General features: G+C 40.7%; 2 protein-coding genes across 6 annotated transcripts in view; one reads left to right on the top strand and one right to left on the bottom strand.

The window, feature by feature from the left end:
• The window catches only part of LOC306997034 (uncharacterized protein), a 56,029-nt gene extending 50,931 nt beyond the window's left edge, over positions 1-5,098 (bottom strand). The window contains exons 1-2 of one of the 2 annotated variants that reach the window (XM_079610043.1): positions 4,850-5,098; positions 1,747-4,337 (exon numbers count right to left, since the gene is read on the bottom strand). In XM_079610043.1, the coding sequence (XP_079466169.1) occupies positions 3,331-4,337; positions 4,850-4,934 (1,092 nt within the window). In that variant the 5' untranslated portion in view covers positions 4,935-5,098 and the 3' untranslated portion in view covers positions 1,747-3,330. Of the gene's footprint in view, positions 1-1,746; positions 4,338-4,849 lie in introns of those variants that run through there. The other variant, XM_079610042.1, reaches the window with a different exon arrangement.
• A 3,557-nt stretch (positions 5,099-8,655) lies between these two features.
• The window catches only part of lamtor1 (late endosomal/lysosomal adaptor, MAPK and MTOR activator 1), a 23,894-nt gene continuing 8,884 nt past the window's right edge, over positions 8,656-23,665 (top strand). The window contains exons 1-2 of one of the 4 annotated variants that reach the window (XM_079610047.1): positions 8,656-8,888; positions 21,348-21,493. In XM_079610047.1, the coding sequence (XP_079466173.1) occupies positions 8,847-8,888; positions 21,348-21,493 (188 nt within the window). In that variant the 5' untranslated portion in view covers positions 8,656-8,846. Of the gene's footprint in view, positions 8,889-18,321; positions 19,083-21,347; positions 21,494-23,665 lie in introns of those variants that run through there. The other 3 variants (XM_079610048.1, XM_079610049.1, XM_079610046.1) reach the window with 3 other exon arrangements.

The raw sequence follows: 23,665 nt of genomic DNA, 5'->3' as shown, positions 1-23,665 counted from the left end.
GCGTGTACGCGCTCATAAAAAATGCATCATGTCAGAACAGAATGCCAATTAAATGTTTACCCGGCAAAGCTTTAAAGCACGTGGAAATTGTGAATAATTGTATAGGCTACAATTATAATGATATGACAGTCCCAATCATAGCTTTAAATGTTTTGTTGTTGCTGCTTGATCGCGCGTGCTGAAGCTGAAGAGAACGAGCACCGGGAAACTGAAGAACTTTTCTAGCAGGTTGTTTAAATCAACTGAATGCATAATATAATAATCAGATATTTATATTACATCAAACTTAAAATTACGACTTATATCTGCACAAAACGACGTGAATGCACAAGCGAACTTGACTGTGCTGGTCCGAATGTGTAATAATGTTCTGGATGCGCTATTCCCACAACAACGCGCTGAAACGGCAACAAAGCCCAGATAATTCACAACTTTTTATTACAATAGTGTTCTCATTATAATGGCATGTATATGACAGTCCCAATTATAGTTATAAATGTATTGCTGTTTGAGCTGCGCACGCTAAAGGATAAATCTCGGTCTAGAGCCGGAGGGACGAAGGTAATGGTCGAGCCGGAGGGACGAGAGTCTATGGTGAAGCCGGAGGGACAAGAGTCTATGGTGGAGCCGGAGGGACGAGGGTCTCTGATGGAGCCGGAAGGATGAAGGTCTATGGTAGTGCCGGAGGGACGAAGGTCTATGGTGGAGCCGGAGGGACAAAGGTCTATGGTGGAGCCGAGGGTACGAGGGTCTATGGTCGAGCCGGAGGGACGAAGGTCTATGGTGGAGTCGAGGGTGCGAGGGTCTATGGTCGAGCCGGAGGGACGAAGGTTAATGGTGGAGCCGGAGGGACGAAGGTCTATGGTGGAGTCGAGGGTGCGAGGGTCTATGGTCGAGCCGGAAGGATGAAGGTCTATGGTAGTGCCGGAGGGACGAAGGTCTATGGTGGAGCCGGAGGGACAAAGGTCTATGGTGGAGCCGAGGGTACGAGGGTCTATGGTCGAGCCGGAGGGACGAAGGTCTATGGTGGAGTCGAGGGTGCGAGGGTCTATGGTCGAGCCGGAGGGACGAAGGTTAATGGTGGAGCCGGAGGGACGAAGGTCTATGGTGGAGTCGAGGGTGCGAGGGTCTATGGTCGAGCCGGAAGGATGAAGGTCTATGGTAGTGCCGGAGGGACGAAGGTCTATGGTGGAGCCGGAGGGACGAAGGTCTATGGTGGAGCTGGAGGGTGCGAGGGTCTATGGTCGAGCCGGAGGGACGAAGGTCTATGGTGGAGCCGGAGGGACGAAGGTCTATGGTGGAGCAGGAGGGACAAAGGTCTATGGTGGAGCTGGAGGGACAAAGGTCTATGGTGGAGCTGGAGGGACAAAGGTCTATGGTGGAGCTGGAGGGACAAAGGTCTATGGTGGAGCCGGAGGGACGAGGGTCTATGGTGGAGCTGGAGGGACAAAGGTCTATGGTGGAGCCGAGGGTGCGAGGAGCCACGGCGGCGGCGGCGCCGACAGGTCGGCGGGCCAAGGTGAAGCGAAGGGATCAGCTCCATATTTTATCTCACAGTATTTACTATATGACATTAAAAAGCTTATTTTGCTCACTTGCAACATTTTTTTACATGAGTGAGAAGGCCTGATAAACGTGTAAAACTCTTCTCACACGGAGTACAGTAGCACGGATTCTCTCCAGTATGAAGCCGCTCATGTGATTTCAGGGTTCCAGACTTAGTAAAACTCTTGTCACAATTAAATTAAATTAAATTCACATTTATTTGCATAGCGCTTTTCACAATACATATCGTTTCAAAGCAGCTTTACAGAAAATGCATTTGTTTAGATTACAATTTAGAGTGATCTGTTATCAGAGGTGACTGTGTCCAAGTTATGTATTTCAGAAATGTACATATACAAATCACGCAGTTAGCTAACAATGAATTAAGGCAGAAACTCTGATTCTGCCGCAGAATCAATAAATTTGCTCATTGAAGTAATTATTACAAGCTGTTAACATAATGAATACAATGTAAAAAATATGAGCAATATGAGCACTTGTAAGGTCTTTCTCCAGTATGAATTCTTTGGAGCTGTTTCAGTCAATTAGCCTAGATGCAGTAAAGCTCTTCCCACAGTCACAACACACATGACCTTTCACTTGATTATGTGTTTTCTGGTGCGGTTTAAAACTCTTGATAAACTCTTTCCACAGAGAGAACACACATAAGGCCTCTCATCTGAACGAATTTTCAGGCTGTGGAATTAAAAATGTAAGAATCTGTTTAAGATCTGCCAATGTACAATCGTGTGCCCTGTTACATAACATATCATAACATAACATAAAAAACTAAGGTAGAGTCCATTGAATTTAGCATTTAAGGTGATGATGATATCAGCTGTTAAGCAAAGATTCCAGCAAGAGATTTCTGCCAGTCCTGTAAGTTAAAGGAGTCAGATTACTTTACAGGGACTCTAAGGTCGTCACCCAGGTGCTTTGTCTCCATTTCTAAGCACTGCCCTCTAAAAGTATATAAACTACAATGTACACTGCCTTACACCGTGTCCTAACTACACGCGACGCGACACCGCAATAAAAGGTATCTTTTCCATTTTAATCAGAGTTTTTGTCCTAACCAGCCGCGACGCGCCGATTCTATTTTAGAAACAGTTTTTATTTTTCTGCGACGTCGAGCTGGAACAACAAACGAAATAATAATCTCAGGTAGTGTTTATGTGCTTTATTTAATGTTAAAAGCGTGTAATGTAACTTTGAATATCATTTAGTGCTCCAGCTTTGTAGCTGTAAAAGCAACAATGGATCACCTCAGATCTTGAAATGAAACAAATGGAAACAAGAACGTTCAAACTGTGAAGAAACAAATGTATTATTTGACAAAGATTATTTTAGTAACTCAGTGGCCTATGTAATTGAATACTGTTTAAATGGTGTAATATTTGTGAATTTGATTATGTAGCTACTTATCCATTTTCGTGCGCGTGCCGTCAAGATTACTCTCTGGTGCCGTGCACTCGCCGCGAGACTCCGCCCACACGCTGTTTTGATTGGCTGTGGGTTTTGATTGATTTTTACGCATCTCGCAGTTGCGTCACGTCAAGTGTGGACAGACCAATTATTTGTCGCTAGATCTTATTGCATCGCGTCTGGTTAGGACACGCCGTTATGACCGCAGCTACCGACAGCTTGTGCTCTCAATAAAGAATCCGGATGAAGTTATGACCAAGTCTCCTGGTCTTCGCTTCTGAGTTTCCTACAAGGTGTTGTTTTAGACTTGATGACAAATTGAAATCTTTACCTCATTGATCACAGTTAAATAGTTTTTTTTCAAGTGTGAATAAACATATGCTTTTTTAAACCTGTTGCATCTTTGAAACTCTTCTCACACCGAGTACAGATATACGGCTTCTCTCCAGTATGAATTCGCTCATGTGATTTTAGGCGTACCAACCGAGCGAAACTCTTGTTACAAAATGAGCACTTGTGAGGTTTTTCTCCAGTATGAATTTGTTGGTGACGTTTCAGACAATCAGCTCTAGTAAATCTCTTCCCACATTCACAACACACATGATCTTTCACTTCATTATGTATTTTCTGGTGTTGTTTAAAACTCTTCAGCCGTGGAAAACTCTTTCCACAGAGAGAACACACATAAGGCTTCTCGTCTGAATGAACTTTCAGGTGGTCTTTAAGATCTGATGACAAAATAAAATCTTTACCACACTGAACACAGTTAAACGTTTTGTTTCCAGAGTGTCGGAGCAGATGAACACTGAGACCTGATGCTTGAGAAAAACTCTTTCCACACTGAGTGCATGAATACGGTTTCTCTCCAGTGTGAACTCTTTGGTGCCGTTTCAGTTCACAGGACGCAGTAAAGCTCTTCCCACAGTCACAACACACATGATCTTTCACACCGGTGTGTATTTTCTGGTGCAGTTTAAAACTGTCCATCCGTGAAAAACTCTTTCCACAGAAAGAACACAAGTGCGGCTTCTCACCTGAATGAACTTTGAGGTGTTGCATTAGATTTGAAGATGAATTAAAACCTTTCCCACACTGATCACACTTGAATGGTTTTTCTCCGGAGTGAATGTGCAGATGAATTCTTAAACCTGTTGCATCTCCGAAACTCTTTCCACACTGAGTGCATGTATACGGTTTCTCTCCAGTGTGAATTCTCATGTGTTTGTTAAGGTTTCCTTTATTCTGGAAACTCTTTCCACACTGAGAGCAGGAGTGCAGCTTTTTTACTTTTATTCCTTGAGTTTTGAAGTCGCAGTGTTTCTTCACATCGTTTAGTTTCTGTCTTTGCTCCGTCACTTCCAGCTGGACTAAAATAAATGTAATAATCAGTTAGAATCAGTTCAAACGAGGTTAAATGTGAAAATTAAAAACACATAGCAGAAAACAAGAAACCTATCTGTGTATTAAGTATCAGTGACACTTTACAATAAGGTTTCCTTGTTGTAGTTAACATGAACTAACAATGAATAATACTTCTAGTTACCTAGCTGGGGACTATTTTCAGGCGCTTTGTTAATTTTTTTGAGAGAGATGCTAACGGCCTAATCAGATTCAATTATCTATGCTAAGCTATGCTAAAAGTGCTACCGCCAGACCCGGAGATCGGCTGAATGGATTCAAAAACGGTCAAACTCAACTGTTTAACTCTAGGGGAGTTGGAAAATGAGGAAAGTGGAAAAGTGGAGTGCTCCTTTAATACGATTGAAACTGGGTTATGATTATTCAGATGCAATTCACAATCATTTTTCATCTATATACTAATTATTATTTCACAGCCACCAAAGCAGCCAACAATAAAGAATCAAGAATGGACACCAACCTATTTGTTCCTCAGTATCTTCATGTTTTATTCTGGATGGTTCTGGATCCCTCATGTCTTCAATCTCCTCTTTAATAAACTCCATCTTTAACAGTCACACAGATTTCAGCGGCTACTCCTGGAGTTTGTCCTTCTCTTGTAGGATGATGGGAATATTCCCAGTATTTATTGGTGAATTATTGTGGGAGGGGCTTCACTGCAGGTGTGAACTGTGATCACTGTGTGATACTGACGCCCACAGGACCAGATCTGGAATAATCAAAGATAAGTTACTGAATTTATACAGTAAACACATATGGTGCCTTTAATGTAGTTGTTCAAATATAGAGCATTTTGATGGTTACATATTAGTAGCATAAAAAAAAGCTCTAGGTTGTGTATTTTTATGTAACCCAGGATATAATAATGAAACAGGGCACAGGTTATATTATTCAATTAATATTTAAACTAATCTGAAATCTAACATTAGATGACAGAAATCCACTTAATTAACAATATGTACAGACTGAATAGAGGGGGTGTCGGGGGTATAACTTATTTATTTATTTATTAAATAAATACTTAACTTATAAGTAACAATTCTTCTAAAAATTGTGAAATAATTAAAAAAAAAGTTCTGATATTAGAACAAACATGTTTAGATCACAAAGTTGTTTTGAATCAAAGTCAATGTCTGGTAACATCATAAACTGTAAAATGACAATTTAAAAAAACTTTACAGTTGTTACCAAATAAAAAGTTATTAACAAAAAGGATAACCCTCACATTTGAGCCTATTAAATTATTATGTATGTAATGTTAATTAACTTAAAGGCAGACAGGCTGAATGAAAATGCAAATTCACTCTCTGGCAGAAGCTGGCTTTATGGAAAAGCAGAAATACAGCGGTTAATCCTGAACACAAGCAGCGCTGCGCTTATAAACAATATTATCAGGCATTACTGAGGAAAAATAAAAGAAGATTGAAACTTTTATAAAGACAGTAATTTCTCTTCAGATATACATTCAAATAAAAACTCATCAGATCTGCACTAATCATGAATGGCCGATTTCAGTGTCAGAAAGAGAGTTTGCAGGTTTGGTTTCTGTTGCCTTTAATAGTATTTTAGTCTTGTACTTGAGGGGTAAAACATTAAAAACACACATTGATAGGTGATTAACACATAAAGTGATGATCCTGTAGTTTGTCAGACACTAATGACGAGCTTGATGTGCCAATTTACAGAAGATCTCAGACATCACCATAATGATTAATGAATGAGGTGAAAACAGGGACTATTGAACGAGATAAAGAGGCTTCTCAGAAGCTCAACCGTTATTACTTTCATAAATTACTTTGAGAATACAAATGTACAAATATTTGTCTTGCCAATAATGTACTTGAAATGTGACTATGTTTTAATTCTCTGTACGTTACACTACGAACAATGTACATTTATACAACACAAACATCAATTCTTACATGATAAATACATATCTGACCTGCAGACTGGAAATATACGACATCCGGAGAAAATATTCCACATTTGTACTTCATTCACGATCGAAAGTTTCAGCGCTCGTCTCGTCTCTCGTGTGTATCTTGTTTCTTCTCTTCTGCGCATGCTCAGTGCGCGCGGTGTCATCTTTCTTAAAGGGGCCGCTTTCAGTAAATCACATATCCGCTCTGTAACTTATGAAGCAAGTGTTTTAGTTATACTATTCTAAACTATATTCTCCAGCTTTCTCCTCAGATGAGTCTTATTTTATATAAAAAAAATTGTGCTAAAATCCAGAACAATATTCCACGTACTGAAGACTCTTTTAAACGTTTTATCTGATTCAGATCTTAGGATTGAAGAATTGGATTCAGTGGAGAAGATGCCTTTAAAGTTTAAACAAATCCCCAGGGAAAGATGCCCTCACTAATAAAAAAAAAATTTCTGGGGGGGATTTGAGAAATATGTTATTCAGTGCCCTAAAAGAATGTATTGAAAATAAAGAGTTGATGAAAAAGAGTTGAAAGTGAAGGCTTGATTAATTTGATTCCCAAAGCTGATAAATATAAAAGAGTCTTAGACAATCTGAGGCCTATTACTTTGCTTAACATCAAAAATTCTGGGGCCATCGCTGCTAGGCTGAAAAAAGGATATTTCTACTATAATTAGTGGGACACAATCAGTGTTTCAGAATTTTATTCAATCCATAATAATATTAGATTGTTTTTAGATTTACTCGATTAGTGATGTGGTTCAATGGAGTGGGTTTCTTATTTTTATTTAATTTTATTTTAAAAACATTTTACAAAGCATTTGATGTCGTTGAGCATCCCTTTATTTTGAAAACCTTGCAGCATTTTTGGTTTTGGAGTAAGATTCATAAATTTAAATATAAATTGATCCGTATAGGCTGGCTCTGCACAAGATTTACCATTATTATCTACAATGGTTGCAGAGCTATCAAGATAGAAACGACATTTTGTAATCCTAAGGCTCCCCAAAACTGAGACAGCTCTCCTTAGACGTTTGCGATTAAAAAATGTACAAATAAAGTAATTAGAAATTAAATTTTACAGGCTTATTACCCAAACCCTATATTAGGCGGGAATACATTTTGATACAGTTTAAATAAAAAAAGGAATAAATTATCTGTCTAATAATTAATTAGTGAACTTCAACATTTTAAATGAGATTTATCCTACTAAAAAAGTTTTTTTTTTTTTTTTTTACAAATATTGAAAATTTCGAGCATATTTTCTTTTTGTTGTGATATGGTGCAACCATTTTGGAGAGATGTGCAGAACTGAGGTTGAACCCCCCTTTCTGGTTTGTTACTGGCTATGCTATAAGCCTGATCAAGTGTTATATTCAAGTAATATAAAGTACATCCTGTTATGAAGCAAATACACTATCATAATAATTTATAATACACAATCACATAATAATTAATAATATATTAAGATTTAATACATAATCATATATTCTATTCAACTTCACTCAATTTCAGTTGCAGTATTGTTTTTTGCAATACGTATTATAAAGTAGCTGAACTTTATTACACAAAAGCTAACACAACTATTTAACCATGAAACAACAATTACATATTGCAGTAACCTCAAAACACAAACCCATCTCCATATGCTCTAATGACAAAATTAAGATGGAAGAGTAGTGTGTTTATAGTATTTTCAGTCATGTAAACCTGAGGGATAAAACATTTTTAAAATACATAATTAAGTAATTATCACATAAAGAGATGATCTTTTTTTTTTGTCTGTTTACACCAATACAATTTGCATAGACATTAATTAAATAATCTGGTAAACAGGGAGAGAGCGGTGTGACTTTATATTGTGTCGCATTTAATTATGCCACCATATTAAATATGGTACTTTTGGTAAAGTTACTTTATAATCCCATAATCATCCCACAACGTTTTAGTTTTACTATAATTAGTAGAACTGCAAACATTGCTACAGTAAATATATATAAATATATAAATATATGAAAATAGTTAGATAGGGAGCTAAACTTTTACTAAGCCAATATGTTTGTTCTTATTATAAGCCAATATGTTAATTATAATTACGTTAATATATTATGAATAACGTTATATTTGTCAACATTTTCTTCCAACAAAAGTGTTTTACAAAATATCACGCCTGAAATTAAGCCAACGAGAAACAATCGCGTAGGAGGACTTTTTTTGTTGTTTAATTTAGAAACTAATAATAAGAGTAAAACACTGAAACCTCTTACGACGCCTTTATTTATTTATTTTTTATCAGTCTGTTAAACGAACATAACGGCTCTGCTCGGTCACGCGACGGGCGGAAATGACGTGCCAGGGGTAGTTGTGTGAAAACGGAAGTAACGTGACACGACTGGGAGTGCTGTCATGTGATGGTCCCTGCGTTTGCAACGAACCTCTCTACACAGCCAACAAACAAAATACTAAAAACCGCTCGGGGGACGAAAAACGCACTCAGAAAAGAGACTGAACCCGCTGAACGTGTATCATGGGGTGCTGTTTCAGCAGCGATAGCGAAACGTCGGACCAGGTAGAGGAGATTTGATCAAAATACACATATAACGGCTATAAAATACTGCTGAATGTGGCGTTTGTGTTCCTAAAACAATAACACACATCACACATTTGTCATTACTGGTGTGTGTTTGTAGCTCTGGCCACACGAACAGGCCAATACTGTGTGTGTGTGTGTTTCAAAACTACACCAAACTTATTACTCTAATGCCATTTGATTGTTTTTCTATTCAGAGTTATTGGCTTCACTGCTGGATCCGTTATGATTAGATATTATGAAATGTCATAAACTGAGAGTATGTGTGCATCTGACCCCTAGATCTGACATGTGATCATGTATGAGGAAATTATGTTTTCAAGGTTCCCAATGTCATGGAAAGTGTGTGATATTAATATCAGTGGGTTTTCATATCCAGGCCTGGAAATATATAGCCTGGTAATACCAGACTCTGCTACTTCACTTTGCTTCGTAGACAGAGTCTGGAATGGCATAATAGAGAAGTGTTTTCTCTCTCGCTAGGGGGCGATTGTCTGAAGTTTAAAATCATTGGTTACCCGTAAACCAATCAGATAAGTTTAGTTAGGACGTATGTTATGCGCCTGTACAGCCGCATCGAACCACAGACATCATGCATCGAACTCAAATCTATGATCGAACTTACACTGTAAACCTGCTGTAAACGCATGATGATGCGAGCGAAATACCGGAGTGAACATGGCTGTAAACGACTTTTGCAGATTATGCGTCGTTAATCTACGCATCCACGGTACAATCACGGCCTCTAAATTTATTTTTGACAGAGTGAAACAAGAAAATATTTGTAGCCAACACAAACACAGCCAGTGCCGCTGCTAGCCATTTCAGTGTCCTAAGCATAACTCCTTTATGATGCCCTCTACCCCGAGAAGCTTCATGAGGCACACACACTCTTGCTCTCTCTCCCTCTCTGCCGTGCACGCGCTACGCGGTTTGGAGCCAAGGGGGTAATCCATCCGCCGGAAACTGAAGCCTCCGCGGGCGCCGCCATTGTAGCAGAACATCACCTGCTGTTAGCACTGCATTGACTCCCATTCATTTTTGCGTCACTTTGACAGCGAATAACTTTACATCTGAGGCGTCCAAAGACTCCATTTGTCCATCATTTATTTCTAAAGAAACTCGACAATGTATAAAAGGCTTCATTACCTTGTATCTTACGTTATGGCCCCGTAGAAGCCGTTTTTGTAAAAATAGGCTAACGATTGCGTCATAACTCACGCGACTCTCTGTCGCACTGTAGAGAAATTACCGTATAGACCGGCGGAGAAGCTCGCAGGCAATCGGGAGGACGTGGAGGCATTAAGTCCGATAAAGTGAAGGGAGTAGCCCACAGAGAGTGATAAAGTTGATCCTGCTGCTAGCTCATGGACAGCTAATGCTCACGCTCTCCGTCTCTGCGAGATTCGGAAGGGAATGATTCAGATTTCTCTCCGCACAGCTACTAGAAGACTGACAGCTGTCAGACACGTTGCTCACATGTTCAAGCTCAGTTTGAGCCTGCGCAGTTCGCCTGGCGATCAGGAAGTGAGTGCTTTAAATGGGCTTCACTTTTCTCCGTTGAAGTCTATGGGGTCGCTGTGTCCATCTTATATACTGTCTATGTTTGGAGCACAGTCAGTGTCTTGCGGGCACGCTCGCTCTAGATTCCGGAGATTTTAACTAATTCACGGGCATCAGAGAGCCGCTATCAATATGCGGGAGACTCCCGGAACGCTATTTTTTTTGGTGCCTCCTCAGCTCTTGGTTCCCTACGCACAGCGCGTGGTGGGAGCGGCGGCACTGGTTCTCCATAACAGAGCGAATTGCATCCCGTGTCTCGTTTCGGTTTTCGATTTCTCTGACCTACAATGTAAAACTCGGCGCTTAGCGTCTACGTCACGGCTCTCAGCCCGCCCTCTGTTCGTTGATTGGCCCGGCCGTCCGAAGGCCGGTGGAAAACTGAAAGATAGGCCGCTGTCTCAGACTGAATACAGGAGCGAAATGAAAGTAGCGGAAGTAGGAAGTCTGACGTAGTCAGGCTAGGAAATATATGTAATTATTGAGAAAATGTCATAGAGTACATTGAAAAAAATGTGATTCATGATTTTGAAAAGTTTAATACAAATTCATTCTAAATATTATTATTATAATTTTCTCTAAATTCTCATATTTTAACCATGTATTATTATTATATCAAACGTTTAAAACATTATTTATAAATGGTTTGTACTCTTGCACCACACTGTATTTTTTGTACTTCCTTTTAAGCCATAAAATACTTAATAGACTTGTTTTTTTTAGCCAAATCTCTATAAAATGATCTTTATCAGTGGTGTAAAGTATTTGAGTAACTGTAATTAGTGTTAACTAATAATAACTGTATCTTTTTTGGCTTCTTCTTTGTGGTTTTACTGAGTGTAGCGCCCCCTTTAGCGTGTCTTAGCTATTTTATTGAAGTGCGCTTCGCAAAATTCCTACTTCGCAAAAGATCTCTCTTTCTGTTATTAATTAATTAATGCACCAATGTAAATTACTAGCTTCTCACTATATGTCCACTTTTATTCCTACTTAAATGACTATACTACTATAAGTATAATATTACTTTGACTGGAAAGGAATTATTATGTTAATTTAACACAACTGATTACATCCACTCTAAACCAAATTATTATACGCTAAATTATATTATTTACTTTCAATATAATCACCCGTATAAATATATAACCCCCAAAATATAAAGACAATCTTCACAGGAAATAGTTATGAACTATTTACTTAAAGAAAATATAAAATATGTACAAATATACAATTAGATTCAAATAAACAAATTCAAATAATCACAATTTTCTATCACATTCAATTCCCCAAATTAAACCAATTTAAATTATAAATCTAATGCCGGCAAGTGACTAGATGGCCATCAAAATGAATAAACAAAATGAATACCCCGATAGTCAAATGAATACCCGTGGCAGCAGTGGCGGAACTAGAATTTTATACATGGGGTGGCCAGGGGGTGGCCACTGCTTCTTTCGGGGGTGTACACACACACACACACACACACACACACACACACACACACACACACACACACACACACACACACACACACACACACACACACACAGTAATCAGAGGTATTTGTGTCCTCTTTTGATACATCTATGTATAACACAAGAACCATTAGTGTATAATCACAATATAAATACCACAGCCATCAACAAGAACACACATGAACCAACATTTTAAAGGTCCAAACCTGTATGAACTTCTTCTGCGGAACACAAAAGAAGATATTTTAAAGCGTGCTGGTAACCACACAGTTTTGGTTCCCATCAACATCCATAGTATAGAAAGAAAAAATACTATGGAAGTCAAAGAGAACCCAAAACTATTTGGTTACCAACATGCTTTAAAATATCTTCTTTTGGGGTGAACTAACTTTTTAATTTGACAAAATCATCTCAACTTAAATTCCTGAATTGAGTGTGTGATTGACTGCCTGTGTCTGGGCTCTGAGCGGTTGGTGGTCCTGAAGTCTGACCACACTGACTCTGACTAGCCTCAGTATAGGGAGCTGCTCTGGGGTCCAGTGGTGATACAAGGGCTGGGGTCTGTTTGTTTCTTTAAAAAGAACTGATATCTCTCCCTTTCTTTTCATGTTTAATTGATCCTGTGCAAAAATATGACAGCCTATGGTTACATCTAATCATCCAATTACCAATTTTTGTTATCTTAACTCTTTCCCGCCACCATTAAATATAAAATAAAAAAAATTTAAAAAAATTGTCAGCCACCACCAGCGATGTTTGTCATTTTCACAATTTCATGGCACCCCATGATGTTGTTGTATGAATATCTGAACATGCAATATATCTAAAGAAAAACAGACCCTATGCTTTTAAATAAAATAATCAGTTTTATTCTAGCTTTGTGCATCCTTTTTTATCAACTTAAATGTTGGGAAGTTTCATTAAAAAAGCAACATGAGCAAAAGCTGAGATTTTTATTTATTTATTTATTTATATAAAAGACTACATCCAGATCAGATTCAGAATGATGATCAAAACACGGATGAGTAGATCGAGTCCATCAACGCCCCCAAAACTTCAGTCCTATAGTGATCACATTACGATATCGCTAGTTTCTGCTTCTTTGCCTGTGTTTTGATATGGAGGTAGGCTAACGTTCAGGAGATGTGTAATAGTGCCCCATACCTTATAACAGTGAAAACACAGAAAGCCATAAACTCGTCAATGGCGGGGAGAGAGTAATTTAAATTACACTCATAACATTAAAATCAACTACCAGTCTAAGTTACCAATTTGATCATTGCTAGCACTATTCTGAATTGAAGTAACTTAACTGAGCTAATCGATTTCAACCAAATCTTAACTCGCTGAACACTGACAGCTGTAACCTACTTCCCCACAATATCTAAACATTTGTATAACTTACTGTAACCTAACGTACACACGGCATGGTAAATTATATGCGTGTATTACTTGCACAGGTGTATGCGTACGGATTGTTAAATTGCGAACCGATCTCTCTCTAGTCTGATCAATTGGTAGCCTATTGCAGCCTTACTCACACAGCGTCTCATAAAATGTATTCAGAGCAAACAACCCTGACGTTAAACCTTAAAAACGTACTTCAAATATGATTTTTTCTTATTCTTCGGTATCTGCAAACATCTTCTCTCGTCCTCTGAATACGAAATATTTTGTCCGTTTGAAAACTGCGCGCGCTGCGTAACGTAAAAAAAAAAAAAAAAAAAAACGAATACAATTTTGGGGTGGCACCCGGGGTGGCCAATCGGATGTCAGGGGTGTCCACTGCGTGGCAGGCCTGTTGTGTAGCTTGAGATCGTTGAGACCTAAAACACAATGGTCGCTTCACGCCTCGGTGCAACAAACAAAATAAAACTCACGCGTCCGAACTGATGAGTCACCGTGTCGTCTTTCAGCGCTCCGGAACACGATGCTTCCAATGCTCAACAGCCCGAAAGAGTCCCTCCGAACCTTCACAGTCTTTTCCTCGAGGATTAGGCTTTTCAGGCGATGCACTCAACACAGCAACCGAGCAGGCTACTCGCTGGCAAAGTCTGTTTTGCTCGTGCGTGGTAACTAGCCGTCCACACTTTCTCCTCGGTGCGCGAACTATAACCGCAAAATCCACGACATGCACTATCACACTGTAACTTATTTAAGTGTCTGTAACTCACTCTCCACGCAGTATACAATGTCACTTATCATAAAACATTTAACTCAGTGTTTTACCAACTTTTAGCTCGTATCTCTCACAGCACAATCTTCACATGTCTCTCCATCTCATTTGTTCATCCTTTTTTCCTCATCACCTCTCACCCCGCTCCTGATTGGACACTCTCACGGGTAAGTGCATTTTCAAACAAACTTAATATATTAACACATGTAAACATAATATAAACACTTGTAGAACAGTTAAATATATATTACAATGAAAATAACCAAAATAAAATATTGGCTTATGGAAATATTATTTTTTCCATAGGGCTACATCCTCCCCTTACTAAATGTCTACATGTCCTCATACAACATAACACATAACCCACATAGGCGATGTAGATAGATTAACTTAACTTTTGTTTCTAAGTAGAACTATCAGTTCCTACTTATAACTAAGTGGAAACTTTGGTTTTGCCTATAGTAATAGTTACTCCTCTATGAACTATAGTAATAGGTTGCTCACTGGCTTTTCCAGGTTCATCATAGGTTAATCTCAACACTGGTTTTATTCTTCTCTTCTCAGTTACTCTGGTGCTAGGTACTCTATTAACTTCTGTCCTAGAGCTCAGACTCTCTCCAGGTACTTTAACAGAATTTCTTCCAGCATCCATGTCCATTTCGGAATCATCTGTATCCACATCTCTCTCTGCTTCTTGACTTTCATCATCATCATCTCTTTCGTCAGAATCCAGTTCTTCCGCTGATTGCACAGTATCAGGTTCTCTGTCCTCTTCATACTGCGAACGTACTGAGATTCCATCACGAGTTTCTCTCCTCTTCAGTAGACACTCCCCATACTCCATGTATGGTCTACTGACATATTCATACTCCACTTCAGATGATGAATCAGTTACCTCTGGTATTTCTTCTCTTTGATTCACGTTCTTTTGTCTTTGTCTTGTTCTGCTTGAACGTGTTCTAGGTCTCACGTGGGTTTCTTCACACCCTTGTTCCACTGGAATCCTCACCGATTGTCCAATTGGTAAGATATGATCTCGATGAATGGTTCTCTCCCTACCTCTTCCTTCCTCAGGTTTCACCCGGAATACAGGTAAGTTCGGCATTTGTCCAACCACTACATGAGGTATAGAACTCCAACGGCTTTCCAACTTATGTTTCCCTTTGAGTCCTAGAATTTTCAACAGAACTCTGTCTCCTTCCGGAATTTTCTGAAACTTGACCTTCTGATCATAGGCTCTCTTGTTCCTCAGATGAGTCTTGTCTGCAGCTTGACCAGCCAGTTTATATGCTCTTTGTAAATCACGTTTCAGACAGTCAACATACTGCAAATGTTTTCTTTCGTCGTGCTTTCCATTGTGGTGATATGGGTGAATCGCCAAACTGGATCAGATGAGGGTCTAACTCTGCTGGTACAGTCACTGTTTCAGTTTCAACCTTCATGGATGGACTGACTGGATCAGCGTGACACAGTTGACCTAAGACAGTTCCAACTGGAATGACGGTGTCTCTTAGAGACTCATTTTGGATAAGTACAGTGAGGTGACCATCCACGGCAGTGCCATGTACCACCATAGGCTGCAGCAGTACTCCTGCTGGTAATGGCGTAGCGGGTGATGCATCCACCATCAACATGTCTTTACCCAGCGGTTAGTGAGCCTGGGCCCATCCATTTCACAGATGCCACTTCACCCTCATCTCTCTCTGTGATTGGTGTGTCTGTGCGAACATGGGAGTTCTTGGTTCTTATGCCAAGGGTCTGTGCAAGGTCTACTCCTGTGGTCTCTCGGCAGAGCATAGACAATCGCTGGAACAGATTGGCATTGGTGCCTAGAATCACAGGTGTCTTTTCAGGGCTTTTGGAACTTGGACAAATCAGAGCAAGGACGGAGAGTGTCTCCTTTGCGCCCGTGACCTTCTCTGGAAACTCCATTTCCACTACTACATATCCCAAGTAAGGGTAACTTGTGTCACTCAGCCCCCATATCGCCAACCCTGACACTGGCTGAATTGGGATATCAGATAAGTGGTGTTTGTACCAGGTCTCGAAGATAATAGTGATTTGAGAGCCACTATCCAGAAGTGCTTCACAGTACTGGCCATTAATCTTTACTGGTATGATTGAACAGGGGCCGATCAATCCTTGAAATACCTTTTCCAAGGGTGATAACTTCACTCTTCTTAGCTGAACATTCTGTGTGACGACCTCCTGCCGTTTCCAACGATGGATCACTCTGTTTAGCTCTCTTTAGAGCGTGTATCAGCTTTTGTATCACTTTGGCCTGATTCTCTGCGTTTTGGCATTTGACAGAGTAATGGCCGCTCTCACCACAGCGATAACAGAAATTTCCATCTGAGTCGTTATAGGATTGTCTTCTACTATCACTAGATACTTGTCTCGATGACTCCACTCGAGCTACTGAAATAGGGGATTCAGAGTTCTTAAGTTTCTGGTCTGTCAGTTGCTTTTGTAGGTCGTTCACCTGTTTTCTCAACAACGCTACTTCAGTCTCGTTACTTATCTCTGAAGTGTGCATCTTTGTCATAGCCTTAGGTCTTTTGCGGTCTGCTACTACCTGGCTAGGCAAAGTACTCATGGCAGTGAACATGGACTTGAGTTCTTGAATTTCTGTTCTCAATCGCTCGACATCATCCTGCCTACTCTCTGTAGTCGGATTTGTGTGGACACTTCGGACAGAGGTGTTCAACTTCATCCTTGATGACTCATATTCTTCTTCACTCCTTATCTCACTCAGCAGTTCCAAGAATGATGGAGGGTTTTCCTTTCTCTCTCGGAGTTTAAGCTGAACAAGCATCATATCTGCGTGGATAGCTCCTCTTAGCAGCTGCTCCACTCGGGCACGGTCAGTACGACTTGTGGGTAAACCTCCCCGACGAACTACTTTGGTCAATGACAGTTCTATGCGTCTTAGAAAGTCAGACATCTTCTCCTTTGGCTGCTGCTGTAGCAATCTAAAGGCAAAATACAGGTCTTCGCCAGTCTCAGCAGAACCAAAAGCACCCTCGAGGGCTTCTAAGCACCGAGCAGGACTAACCTCTGGATCAGCAGTCCGCACAGCCTTTACAACAGCGAGAGCAGGACCTTTCAGACTTTCCATGATGCGTCGTCGTTTCTCCTTATTTGAACACTCGCTCTCCTCGACCATTAGGTGTGCATGTTCCAACCAATGTTCAAGAGACTCTTCTCCCACTGGCGTCGGCACAGTTCGAGAACACTCTCAGTCGACGGTAACTGCTGTTTTCCCCTGACGGTGTCCCTATCTTGGTAAGCAAATCACCTACTGCACGAATAATAGACTCAGCCGAGCCACTCTCTTGTGTTTCCTCCAACAAGCTCTTTAACGGGCTAGGAGGAGCATGACTTTCAGAAGCAACGACAATCCTCCAATTTTTCGTTTTACCTTCGGGCAACAACTCAGGAGGGACTTTGGTGGGATCCACCATCTCTTTGGACTCGCATAGCACTCTGTGGCTATCCAGCTTCAGACTGATTGTCCGTCCCCTCACTCGTACTCGCCCTAATGCTTTTATGGCTCCTAGAGCGTCTTCGACCTGGGCATTTGTAACATCTTCTGGTATCAGTACCATGAGAGCATGGGCATCATCCAATTCTTCTCTTCTGCACCTGTCTTTGAGCTCTTGGACTAACTCAACTGCACTACACTTAGCTTCCATTTTCTATACGTTTTTTTTATTTTTTTTATAGCTTCTCAGTAATTAGTGTTTAATTTCTCTGAATGCTAACAAACTTCTCTCTAATTGCTAACTGTATTAGCGAAACTCACTAATTAATTACTTGCATTAATTAATTATCCCGGACGAGCCCCCATTTTATGTAGCGCCCCCTTTAGCGTGTCTTAGCTATTTTATTGAAGTGCGCGTCCCGAATTCCTACTTCGCAAAAGATCTCTCTTTCTGTTATTAATTAATTAATGCACCAATGTAAATTACTAGCTTCTCACTATATGTCCACTTTTATTCCTACTTAAATTACTATACTACTATAAGTATAATATTACTTTGACTGGAAAGGAATTATTATGTTAATTTAACACAACTGATTACATCCACTCTAAACCAAATTATTATACGCTAAATTATATTATTTACTTTCAATATAATCACCCGTATAAATATATAACCCCCAAAATATAAAGACAATCTTCACAGGAAATAGTTATGAACTATTTACTTAAAGAAAATATAAAATATGTACAAATATACAATTAGATTCAAATAAACAAATTCAAATAATCACAATTTTCAATCACATTCAATTCCCCAAATTAAACCAATTTAAATTATAAATCTAATGCCGGCAAGTGACTAGATGGCCATCAAAATGAATAAACAAAATGAATACCCCGATAGTCAAATGAATACCCGTGGCAGGCCTGTTGTGTAGCTTGAGATCGTTGAGACCTAAAGCACAATGGTCGCTTCACGCCTCGGCGCAACAAACAAAATAAAACTCAAGCGTTCGAACTGATGAGTCACCGTGTCGTCCTTCAGCGCTCCGGAACACGATGCTTCCAATGCTCAACAGCCCGAAAGAGTCCCTCCGAACCTTCACAGTCTTTTCCTCGAGGATTAGGCTTTTCAGGCGATGCACTCAACACAGCAACCGAGCAGGCTACTCGCTGGCAAAGTCTGTTTTGTGCGTGGTAACTAGCCGTCCACACTTTCTCCTCGGTGCGATTCGCGAACTATAACCGCAAAATCCACGACATGCACTATCACACTGTAACTTATTTAAGTGTCTGTAACTCACTCTCCGCGCAGTATACAATGTCACTTATCATAAAACATTTAACTCAGTGTTTTACCAACTTTTAGCTCATATCTCTCACAGCACAATCTTCACATGTCTCTCCATCTCATTTTTGTTCATCCTTTTTTCCTCATCACCTCTCACCCCACTCCTGATTGGACACTCTCACGGGTAAGTGCATTTTCAAACAAACTTAATATATTAACACATGTAAACATAATATAAACACTTGTAGAACAGTTAAATATATATTACAATGAAAATAACCAAAATAAAATATTGGCTTATGGAAATACTATTTTTTCCATAGGGCTACATGAGTATAAATATATTATTTAAATTGTACTCTCTACTTGACTACATTTTTTAAATAATTATATGTACTATTTCAATTACATTTGTAATGAGTAATGCTTTAACTTGGTACATTTTTAATGGCACCTAACTTTTTCTGCAGCAGTTTATTTCTGCTATAAAGAAGGAATATAATAATAATAATACGTTTTATTTATAGGTGCCTTTCATGGCACTTAAGGACACCTTACAAAATCCATAAAGTAATCCCATTAAACAATAAAACCAGTACAGTGTATCTGATATCTCCATCTACAGGGCATTGAAGGTACGAGATCATGTGTGTTTTGTACTTTCTTATCCAAACTTGTCAACAAAGCTACTTTACACGAGTGCGAGTGCATTAGCAGGTCGTTTCTGAATCACAGGCTTTCCATATATGAGATGAGGCCGAAGCCAGCTTGTCCAGTGCAAGTAGCGGCTTTGACTATTTCATTTTACATATCTGTCATATGGACGAGACCTTTTTGAAGGATGTTGTATTTTATGCCATTTTTTAGGCACTTGAGCTTAACTGAGATTGAGTGTTTGTTGGCGTTTAAGAGGCTGTTGTGTCGACCTGACCTTGATTTATTGTAATTTTTAGGTTTTATTTTTATTTATTTTATAAAATAAACATGATTGCTCTCCTCACAAACCAACATTTTCTTGATTTTCACTGGTATGTCTCTCAGGTGTTGATGAATAGTGCATCTGAGCCTACATTCAGTATGAGAAAAATACTTAAAGGTATAGTGAAAGATTTTCCCGAATTTTAGAGAAGAACCGCCCTCTCCACTTTTGAAAAAAATGCACATGTGCAACACTCGACCTGCTCCCGAGAGGGAACGCCTATTAAACGTGTGCACGAGAGAGCGTGCACGAGCCTAGTTCTCCTCGTGCACGCTCTGTTTATAAGTTGCTGTCGGCATTTATTTACTTACTATACTGATCGATTGAGTGAGGACTCGACATTATCTGCAATGGAGAAGTAGCTTGTTGCATTTGTGTAATAAATACTATGGTGAACACATTGGAATTATCAAAAATGAACACACGGTTTTATAACATTTCAGCGTGATACCTTTTACCTTTTGGTCACAAGACTAACTTAATTTTGACAAACTGAGATGTTTACTGTGTCTGCGCGGTGCGTGACTTGTGCCAGGGCTATCATCGCTAATCTTAGCTTACATTAACTTTTACTAGCAGTAATTTTAAATGGACTTCTCCAAATAGCATGCCCAACTGTACCTGTTGAGTAGAAACTTCGCGACTGAGGCATCAGTGAAGCCCAACCTGTGCTTCTAGCGCACGCCAGCGTGTGAAATATTCTCCCAAAAACACTCTGGTCTTGTTTCTTTCTTCAGAGGCCTTTCTCTTCTTGTCATACAATTCGTAGAAACTTTTTCTCTTGCAACCTTTAGACATTTTGAAAAAAAAAAACCCGGTGAGAACGGCGAGCTTCAATGAATGGCTGAAACCGTAGCTCACCACATATACACCTGAAAGTGCGCATGCGCAGAAAGCGAAAACTACCTAGCGACGAGCACGTACGACGGCCTTACGTAAACATATCACATTAATGATTGACAACTAGGAGGACCAATAGTCTTGATGATCCACCCGGAAAGAGACAATCTTCCACTATACCTTTAGTACTGTTAATATATCAGGTGCTTAAAGACATTTTCTAAAGTCTTAACGATTTACTGAGATCGGTGACTTGTAATGAGTCATTTCTGCTGTAAGGTAGATCTGTACTTTTACTTAAGTATGGTGTTCAGGTACTCTTTATACATGATTCACTAACAGTTGGGAAAAGCAGTGGAAATGCTTTCTCTGTATAAATCACTTCTGTGCCGGTTCGAGTTTGGTCAGGTGATGCAAGTTTGTAAGTAGTTGGAGAGTCTGGGAATATGATGGAGGAAGTCATTTAGCTGACATTGTTCTCCAGAGCAACTTACACTTACATTTATGACGGGTTCAGTCCACCTGAAGCAACCTGGGGTTAAAGTCAGTGGTCAGAAGGCAGTGTTGCCTTCTTAAAAATGTGTGCCGGTGGTCTTTCAGTGATTTTGACCTCTTGACCCTTTTGTGCAGAAGAATGACGAGGTGAGGCCATTGATTCCTGACCCAAACCTGGACCGAAAACCCACCAATGGCTCTGAGCGAAACGCAGACAGCCTGACGTCCAACCGCACAGACGAGCAGGCCTTGCTCACGGGCATCCTGCAGCGCACAGCCCTGTACGGCACACTGCACACTGTCCTCATGTAGCACACACTGCACACTGCCCTCATGTAGCACACACTGCACACTGTCCTCATGTAGCACACACTGCACACTGTCCTCATGTAGCACACACTGCACACTGTCCTCATGTAGCACACACTGCACACTGTCCTCATGTAGCACACACTGCACACTGTCCTCATGTAGCACACACTGCACACTGTCCTCATGTAGCACACACTGCACACTGTCCTCATGTAGCACACACTGCACACTGTCCTCATGTAGCACACACTGCACACTGTCCTCATGTAGCACACACTGCACACTGTCCTCATGTAGCACACACTGCACACTGTCCTCATGTAGCACACACTGCACACTGTCCTCATGTAGCACACACTGCACACTGTCCTCATGTAGCACACACTGCACACTGTCCTCATGTAGCACACACTGCACACTGTCCTCATGTAGCACACACTGCACACTGTCCTCATGTAGCACACACTGCACACTGTCCTCATGTAGCACACACTGCACACAGTCCTCATGTAGCACACACTGCACACTGTCCTCATGTAGCACACACTGCACACTGTCCTCATGTAGCACACACTGCACACTGTCCTCATGTAGCACACACTGCACACTGTCCTCATGTAGCACACACTGCACACTGTCCTCATGTAGCACACACTGCACACTGTCCTCATGTAGCACACACTGCACACTGTCCTCATGTAGCACACACTGCACACTGCCCTCATGTAGCACACACTGCACACTGTCCTCATGTAGCACACACTGCACACTGTCCTCATGTAGCACACACTGCACACTGTCCTCATGTAGCACACACTGCACACTGTCCTCATGTAGCACACACTGCACACTGTCCTCATGTAGCACACACTGCACACTGTCCTCATGTAGCACACACTGCACACAGTCCTCATGTAGCACACACTGCACACTGTCCTCATGTAGCACACACTGCACACTGTCCTCATGTAGCACACACTGCACACTGTCCTCATGTAGCACACACTGCACACTGTCCTCATGTAGCACACACTGCACACTGTCCTCATGTAGCACACACTGCACACTGTCCTCATGTAGCACACACTGCACACTGTCCTCATGTAGCACACACTGCACACTGTCCTCATGTAGCACACACTGCACACTGTCCTCATGTAGCACACACTGCACACTGTCCTCATGTAGCACACACTGCACACTGTCCTCATGTAGCACACACTGCACACAGTCCTCATGTAGCACACACTGCACACTGTCCTCATGTAGCACACACTGCACACTGTCCTCATGTAGCACACACTGCACACTGTCCTCATGTAGCACACACTGCACACTGTCCTCATGTAGCACACACTGCACACTGTCCTCATGTAGCACACACTGCACACTGTCCTCATGTAGCACACACTGCACACTGTCCTCATGTAGCACACACTGCACACTGTCCTCATGTAGCACACACTGCACACTGTCCTCATGTAGCACACACTGCACACTGTCCTCATGTAGCACACACTGCACACTGTCCTCATGTAGCACACACTGCACACTGTCCTCATGTAGCACACACTGCACACTGTCCTCATGTAGCACACACTGCACACTGTCCTCATGTAGCACACACTGCACACAGTCCTCATGTAGCACACACTGCACACTGTCCTCATGTAGCACACACTGCACACTGTCCTCATGTAGCACACACTGCACACTGTCCTCATGTAGCACACACTGCACACTGTCCTCATGTAGCACACACTGCACACTGTCCTCATGTAGCACACACTGCACACTGTCCTCATGTAGCACACACTGCACACTGTCCTCATGTAGCACACACTGCACACTGTCCTCATGTAGCACACACTGCAAAACAGGCTTTTCTTACTTAGTATTTTTAGCAGGGCTGTAATCAACCAAAGAAAATCTTGAAGTCCTGAAATTTTCAAATAAAAATGACGTTAGGAAAAAACCCCCGTTAAATTAATTAGCTGCGCACCGTGAGCAGTACTTGGTAGCCTTGTTGTCCGCCTAAATGAATTATGCAGAAACATAAAAAACTAGTAGGCTATTCCAGTATATTAAATCGGTTTTGACCTAATTGTTTTGCACTGAAATGAGTCTGACACACGAGTCTG

Source organism: Phoxinus phoxinus (assembly GCF_949152265.1).
Source record: "Phoxinus phoxinus genome assembly, chromosome: 4".
In the NCBI taxonomy this organism is placed as follows: Eukaryota; Metazoa; Chordata; class Actinopteri; order Cypriniformes; family Leuciscidae; genus Phoxinus; species Phoxinus phoxinus.
Note: the sequence above shows the minus strand (reverse complement) of the source record. Positions and strands in the feature narration are given on the sequence as shown.